This window comes from Pyxicephalus adspersus, chromosome 9 (genome assembly GCF_032062135.1).
Source record: "Pyxicephalus adspersus chromosome 9, UCB_Pads_2.0, whole genome shotgun sequence".
NCBI classification, from domain to species: Eukaryota; Metazoa; Chordata; class Amphibia; order Anura; family Pyxicephalidae; genus Pyxicephalus; species Pyxicephalus adspersus.
The window spans coordinates 34,895,261-34,903,904 of record NC_092866.1 but is presented as its reverse complement, the minus strand read 5'-3'; the positions used below and the strand labels follow the sequence as shown (position 1 = coordinate 34,903,904).

The window sequence follows — 8,644 nt, the reverse complement described above, 5'->3', positions numbered from 1 at the left end:
CAGAGTAATAAATATGTACATAATACATTCAAAAACCAATATGTGACTTTGAAAATGGGACAAAGGCAAACAGGGGGTTCAAGTAGTAGTTTGGAGTGGTAAGCATGCAGACATTTGTCCTGAATATTAGTTTTAAAAAAAATGATGATTGCCGAAGATTTGCTAAACAACAGAAACTGTCATTACAAACCAGGCACAAAAACATTGCAGCAAAAGATGAATAATGATGACAATAATGCTTTTTTCAATTATTTGATTTCTATCAAGCCAAACTACAATGACATTTGAATTAGATCACAAATGCTTGGTGACAAATTTGTACAATTCATACTATTGTGTGATGACATATTATGAAGTGTTAACTAGTATATATACAGCTTGATCTCAATTCGTTTGCAGTGTTGCAAAGGAAACCAAAAAGTATGAAAAGAGTGCAACAAATGTAACAATTATTAATTAATTTTGGTAATGGGTACAATGTAACCTAAAAAAGTAACACTTACCCAAAAGAAGATGAAGTATTAAAGATTCTAATTGACCTGTAATGGACTGTAGATGCGCACAGAACAGAGAGCAGGTGTGCGCTAATTAATTGCTATGATCTCACCATTGGCTTAACAGATCCTCCTTAATCGCGCAGCTGAAATCTAATCGCCTTAATTGGCAGATTCGTGACCCCTATTGCTCATTATCAAGGCAGGAATCCGGCTGGCAGCGAAGGCGCGTGTACTAGTGCACTCGGCTCCGGACCGCGGTAAACCGGCTCACTGGAAGCGCGAACGTACGCCCGTCCAGCGTACGCACATTTCATTGATGAATCAGGGCCAATGGGCCTGATTTATTACAGCTCCACAAGGCTGGATAGGATACACTTTCATCACTGAAGCTTGGTGATCCAGCAAACCTGGAATGGATTTCTTAAAAGTTATTTGCTGTTTGCTAGCAAATGTTTTGAATTCTAGACCAGATTAATTCCAGTTTGCTGAATCAGGCCCATTAAGTAGTAAAGCCAGAGACAGCCAAGCAGAAGGAGATCTACAATAGCAACCCCTGTATTTCTCTAACTTTAGGTTTCCTTTAAGAAGCCCTTTGTACTACTGATTGTATTTATTATTTATTGCTTTTTTCAAAGCAATTTTTTCAAAATCTTCTGAACTCTTTTCGTTGCATTTTGAATTTTTTCATATGTCCTTTCTTTATTAGTCAGCTTAGAAATTTTTATAATATATATTCTTCTTACAATGTTTGAGCCCTGTTTGTTTTCCAAAAATTCATGGTTTCAATTTCATCCCAAAAACTTGTCTCTATCCTTTCCTTTCCTTGTGTGACATCATGGAGATATAACAACAGTTCTTAAATTGTGCTATTTTTTCATAGGATTGGGCATATAATTCTAATTTATTGACATTTTGTTGTCTTTCTATACCTCAATTATTAGTTTTTGTATGTATATGTCACCATAGAGTAAGTCCCACATGTTTTATCAACATGCTTTATTGCTTCTCAGTTGTTTAGTGACTATCCATTTCAGTTATTAAGCTTTTTCATTTTCATTCCTTTGTTAAATTACTCTTTAAAGTATTCTGCTGAGCATTCAATTTTTTTTCTCTTCTTTCTCAATTCAGCTTTTACCTTTTCTTTTCAAATATATAATCTGTTCCATGGAGCGTTTCTGAATATTTTTCCATTTTCTTCCTCCTGCATATTTTATGTATCATTCTTCTTTAAATAAATTTATCTATACTAGTTTCTGTTTTTCTCTTTAGATTGGGCTGTATTCCTTTTTTCTACTTCTTTTCTATAGTCACCATAAAACCATTCTTCCTTCATACAGAATAATACGATCTTTTTACACAGCTTCCTCTATTTTAATTTCCTGCCCCATTTTGTCTATTTCTTATCTACATTTTCCATTTCAACATCTTAAATAAGTTCCTATTGATATTTATAGTTTATGCTTCTGTTTGTTTAATGCTTATTTAAAAAAAATTACTATGTTATCTCCTTTCTTTATCTCCCAATAAAATTTAGGCTCAATAAGATTTAAGAGTTTAAGTGGAACTGGAGGGTCCTGGGCAATGTTTTTGTGAAAATCAAAATGTTGGCAATCCAAAACTTTCTATTTTTTTTGCCTGGTCAGGATCAAACATGACATTAAAAATCTGCATTTGATCTACTGGCTAGTGGCTTTGGCCATTAGCAGTAATCTGCACTTACTGCTTTATTTTCTATTAGACATTTAGATGTAAGTCCTAACTCCAAAGTAAAAGTGGAACCTTTTTTAGGAAATTTAGCATTGATTAAATAATGTATGGTTGATCATAAAGGCCTTTGGTCTCATAGACATATTGAAAATCAAGGGAGACAATGGAATGAACCTTTGGTTATCTTTTTCTCTCTCTCCCTCCCTTTCTCTCTCTCTCTCTCCATTCATTTATGTGCTTCAGGTTCTCAAATCATATATCAAAGTTCTGTAACCACCATACACTTAGAATAGCTCCATCTTTTTTTACTGTTCAGATCAAAGGTTATTTATACAGATGTTTGGATAATTTATTGGTTCCCTGTAGGTATTCACAATATTCATGGTCTTTAATAGGGGTGCTCAAAACGTTGATTGCAATCTACTAGTTGATCGCAAAGGCAACCAAGTCGATCGCAGAGCCCTGCCTTACCCTTCCCTGCTGTTAACCAGCAGTCTGCTACATGTATTGGGATGCTGGGGATGCCTTTTTCTTGTGTAGCTTGGTATTCTCCTATGACAGGTGAACTGTAGCTTTCCTGTCACTATAGTCTTGTAGTGCAATGTCTGTGCACTGTTCTGCCATTCAATGTCTCATTAGCTCCAGTCACTTCTGTGTCATACTCAGTATATATATAAATAAATAAATATATGTTTAGCATTTTTATCATTGGTAGATAATTTTGACTGGGTCATTTAATAAGTAGCTCGCGAGCCAAAAAAGTGTGGGCACCCCTGGTCTATATGATACCATACCTGTCTGCAAGAGATCCATACACCATTGCCCCTGCCAGTACTCCAGCCATATAGATGGACTGTGCCAGTTCTTTCATCCACTCTCTTTCGCATACCAAATCCCACTGTGATAGAGAGGTAAATATTTTAAATAAGATGTCAATGTATATAGCTGCAAAATGCTTAAATTTACATGAAGAAAACTGTTATTGCAGTATTTTTAAATTGGTTTGGAATAGTGAAATAAACATCCAATTATCCCCAGGGAACACAATTTTTGTTGAGTTAGATCTTACAGTTAGATCTGGGTGGTAAATCCAGATATGACCTCAGATTTTTGCTATCACATCCAGTTTTTTCGATACAGGGTACCCTCCATTTTTGTAAAAAAACATACAAATTTTACATGAAAAATACATACATGAAAAAATAATGAAATCATAATTTGAATGTACTGTTTCTTTCAATTTCTTTTGTTCATACAAAGAATTTATTGTTACTACTTATTGTTTTTTACAGTAAAAAATTTTAAAATGAATTGGGTCCTGCATCGTCTCGGCATCCATCCCGGAGCTTGAGCTCTGGGTGCCGTAATCTTCATCTTTACTTCCGGGTTCTTCATCCTATGTCACCCGACCCCCAACCCAGGTGCGAGAGTGGGTGACGTAGGATGAAGTGAGATCTGCAAATTTTTGTCTATGAGCAAAATGGCTCCTTCTGCGCATGCCTGAGATGCTCGGGTATGCGCAGAAAGAGCGCCCAAGAGCCTCCTGGGATGCCTGGTGAAAATTCTGAGTTTAGGCACGCTTTAGGGTAAAAATTTACGCTTATAGATTTTCCTGGAGGGTTCAGTGTTAGGACAATCCCGCAGGATGCTCCAACAATAGTCAGCCATAATTTGTATATCCCATCTACCCAGAAAATGCACCTTGATACTCATATTGCAACCAGGCATTTTGTAACTCTGCAGGAGTTTCTGGACAATTTCTGTGTAATTATTTGCTCCTAAGTCCTTGACAATGGCTTTGAATGATGACCAAACATTCTTTTCCACTTCTGACATTGTCCTGATAAAATGTTCCTCTTTGATGAGCTACCAAATCTGTGTACCATCAAACACACTGGTTTTTATTTTTTCAAATGACAGGCTAGGAAATGCCAAAATGAAGTACTTGAAACAATCTCCTTCAGTTGGCAAAGCTTTAACGAACTGCTTCATCAGACCCAGTTTCATGTGCAGAGGTGGGAATATAATATTCTTTTTATCAACAAGTGGCTCATGTAGAATGTTTGGATCACCTGGTTTTAGGGCAGATCTTGGAGGCCAATTCCTTTCCACCAAATGCCTCTCACGATCCATGTTGTCCTACATGCACAAATAACAGGGATACTTGGTGTATCCGCGTTGCTGACCAAGAAGGAAGCATACCATTTTAAGGTCAACACAGATGACCCAATTGTGTTGGTGATATTGCAACAACTCAATGACTCTGCATATTCTTCACAAAGAGAAACTGAATGGCCAATTGGGACTGACCCAAATATATTGCCATTGTGAAGGAGGACACACTTTAAGCTCCACTTTGAGCTATTGATGAATAGTCGCCATTAATTTGAGATAAAGATTGGAATTCCCAATTCCTCCATTAAACCAGGTATGTTATGGCAATACACAAAGCCACTGTCAGTTTTAAAGTACTGCAGAAATGCAATTTCTCTGGTTCGAAAGTAAGATACCTTTGATCCTTTTTCAAGTAAACTTTTCTCACGCAGTCTTGATGCTAGGAGTTCTGAAGCCTTCTTTGATAGTCCCAAAGCACATGCCAAATCACTCAACTCATGCTGATCAAATCCCTTACGAACAGAGTCCTCATCAATTTCAAACTCTTCCTCATTGTTGTCTCCTAGTTCATCACCATAATCATGTTCTTCAAGAAATTGTAGTGTAACAGAAACCGACACTGGGATTTCATCTAAATGAGCCACTGGGCATATAGCCGATGGTAGACTAGGATACTCTATGTTACATTTATTTTTCTTGTTATATCCTAAAGTTTTCACTATACAAAAGAAACAGTCACTGAAATGATCTCCTGGCTCTCGCCAAACCATAAGTGTTCCAAATGGCATCTTATCACGTGTTCCCTTTGTCCACTTCCGTAAACCCTCGACACACTGTTTGCACACCTTAAGAGGGGCCCAAGACTTATCTTGATCACCAAGCTTAACTTTGAAGTATGCCAAATACGCCTGCTCTACAAATGTGCTGATGTTCGCCCCTTGACTGGGATTGGTGAAACTGCCACAGATATAACAAAATGAATCAGGGTTGTTTAGGCACTTAACACGAGAATTAGCAGAGCCAGACATAATCTGAAAGAAAGGAAATACGTGTGTAAGTAGAAAAATAAATTTTGCTTATTTACCACATAGAGCAGCACACAACCTCTGACCACACTGTCTTGCGTGTAAATGAATAGCCTTTACAAATTCACGCTACAGTAATCGCATTATTATAAGCGGTACAGAAAAAAACTGACAAAATAGAAGAAAACTAACTGTACTTTCAGAATCAGCATACCTATTTTAGTGTAAATAAGCTTAAAAATTGAAGCCAACAAAAAATGTGTTCAAAATTGTTCCCCAGTGTTATGCAAGAAAGGTTGAAGATTTGAATTTGTATTTCTATTTGTATCTAGTAAGATATACTTTTGTCTTGAAATCTTTGTGGTAGTTAGTAAATAGTACAATGCAAATTGCTAGGTGCATGGTTAGCTTTAAGGTTACCCAAAGGATTATCATAGTGGGGCTTTGAGGTTGTACAATATCTACACTAAAAAATCTGAACTGCAAACCACCAGAGCTGATCTAAGACTGAAAGGTGATGTATCGTCATATATACTAGTACTATAAATAAAAAAATGCTTTGATCTGGGAACTTTTGAAGCTTGTGGGATGATAACAGTCTGTCAATCTTTCTGCAACATGAAAACTGTTAAGCAAGTTATGTTTTTTTTACAATAAACAAGGTTTACCACAACACTGACAGAAGAAATATGACCTTTCACACATAGGAAATGTTTATCACAGTTTCCACCATATAGAGTTGAAATGAGAGGATGTGACATTTGGATCACAAATACCATTAGGACTCTACAGCTGTTCATTAACCTATAAAGAACATGAATGTAATCTAAATGTTAACAAAATATTACAATGTGTTCTGTGCGGTATTTTACAATGCTGTTGTTGAGCATGTGCAAATGATTAAATGTACCAAACTATTTTTTTTTTATTTTAACCAGCAGCGGTCATTACTGCTAATATATGGAGCTTCTGACATCACCAATGAGCTGTGCATAATACTGAAAATGGTCAGAAACTACATATATCACAATAGTAGCTGCAGACAATGGACATGTTACAAGAGATGCTAAAGACTAGGGCATGCTTTTGGAAATTGTCAGTAATTGGACTGGGGCAACGTTACAAGAAACTTCTTGGGATTTCTGCCACTAGATTCAACCCTGCCTACAGCCTCCTATAAAATGTAATGATGCCCAAAATATTTTTCAATATTGTTCTCAACAAGCTCAACTCCTCAGTTGATGAAGAGAGAAAAAGTGGGGAAATATTAAAAAAGAAATTACTTATTTTAAATCTTTTAGGGGATAGGAACAGGACAGAAGGCTTTTCAGTGGCACTTAAAGAATACTTTCAAAGTGTATACATTTTTGATTCAACTTTATTTATTTTTAAAAAAAATTTGATTAAAATTATGTACAAGAGGTTAAAAGTCTATGTATTTACACATATAGCAGAGTACACATTTGATTTTTATAAGTTTGAATATAGTTTAGCCTAATGTGCTCATGTATCTCCCTTCCCGACGCGTTTCGCCCCTATATTGGGATTCCTCAAGGGATATGGAGGATATTCCAACACACTGAGGAAAAAATGGCACAATTGCATTCTATGTTAAATCTCAAAGGAACACAGTAAGGCAGAAAACAGAGGAAACAAAGACATCTTCTAATACAATAGTGTTTTCTTTTTATATCTTATCATGAATGGCCCTATAGGTCACATAAAATATATTGTATGCTGTCAAAATTGAAACATTTAGGAAAAAAAAATAATAATAATATATAGTAATAAATTAATACCTACATTATATTGCATATCATGGTTGAGGAATGAAATGTATCACATAATCTATTTATATCTGTTTTCCAATGAGGATATTATTAAAAATACACTTACAGTACAGACTTGGCTTATAATTTACTTATTTTAAACCCATAACCATTTTCAGGAATATCACTTACCTCACTAATGATTGTAGAAGTGTATGTTGTTAGGTCATATTTCCAGTCCCCCGAGTTGCAAGGTTCTGTCTCATTGGTCAACAAAGAGATATACCGTTTGCAGGAGTCTTTTGGTTCACTGAGATGTTCCCATGTAAAGTTTGATTGGCAGTGATGTGGTGGAACTGCAGCTGTAAAAATCTGCATGAGGTTCTGTGTGGCAACAAATAGGAGAGGTACAGAAAGAATGGACACCAAAAGGGATTGGAAAGGAGAGAACAGACTTTCTTTCTCCAGTAGATCTTTAAGTGCCATTAATGAAAAATGTAGCTAATTTTTCAGGTGAAATTGCACTTAAATTTTTGTTATAATTGGAAATGTTCTTCAGTGACTAAAATGTCTTTTACTAGCTTGAGCAGATGCTTGTAAGAGGATACTAAACTCAGGAGGGATGGTGTTTTATGACAGAGATCCTAATGTAAATTATCCTGGTCTCTAATGATTACTGCTAACCAGTGATTTAAAATGATGTCAGTGATGGAAAATGAGCTATGATGAATGATTCCATGGATCAGAACTGTCAACTGGTAATTTAACTGGTAATTCAAACCCAGCTTTTAACAATAGATACTTCCAATGAGAAAAACTTTTTCACAGAGCTGCAGTAATTCCTGTTCAAAGGGGATGTTTTCCAGTGTGTGGTAATGAAATTTTTCCAGTAAATGACAATAGCAAGCTGTCCTCAGGTCTTGTGCTCCAAAATATGTAAGGTATAAAAATGTTTTCTGGTCCTGTAAATAAGGTTCTTCAGGAATTGATGTCAATATTTTAAGCAAGCTATTTCCAGTGAAAATATTTTTTTAATGTAGGCTTGACTTCCAGTTATAAAGACCCACTTTTGTACCTAAAAGACTTCAGTTTAAGCTTTAGCCTGCCAGTTGATAGCATCTGCTCATGATAGGACCTGCACCACAGTGATTGAAAATTGTTTCCTATAATGTACCTAATACAGAAGCTTTTTTCCCTCCAGCGAAACTTGAGAGCAAAATGCTAAAGACGGAGTCCCTCTGTCAACTACAGATGTTTTTCTAGAGTTGCCATTTATTAAAGAATGTTAGGTCTGTGAGTCATTCTGTAAAGTTACAATGACTTGACATTCGTTAGAAATGTTAAATATTCACATTTTGCTAACTAGAGGTACACTAAGCAAAGGAGAACAGTGTTAATATTAAACATTTTAAATGAAGAATTACTGCATTAGAATTTTTATAACGTAAGTATGCTCCGTGTGTGAAAAAGTAAGACAACTCCTATTTTCATGTGTAACAAAATTATTATTTAATGAGTAAACCAAAACTTA

At 35.7% G+C, this 8,644-nt stretch overlaps 1 protein-coding gene across 1 annotated transcript in view; it reads right to left on the bottom strand.

Annotated features, from left to right (window-relative positions):
- Positions 1-8,319, bottom strand: part of LOC140337624 (solute carrier family 22 member 6-A-like) — an 84,167-nt gene extending 75,848 nt beyond the window's left edge. Inside the window, exons 1-2 of the mRNA XM_072421373.1 lie at positions 7,306-8,319; positions 2,999-3,102 (exon numbers count right to left, since the gene is read on the bottom strand). Of these exons, the coding sequence (XP_072277474.1) occupies positions 2,999-3,102; positions 7,306-7,599 (398 nt within the window). The 5' untranslated portion in view covers positions 7,600-8,319. The remainder of the gene's footprint in view (positions 1-2,998; positions 3,103-7,305) is intronic.
- Between the last annotated feature and the right edge of the window lie 325 nt (positions 8,320-8,644).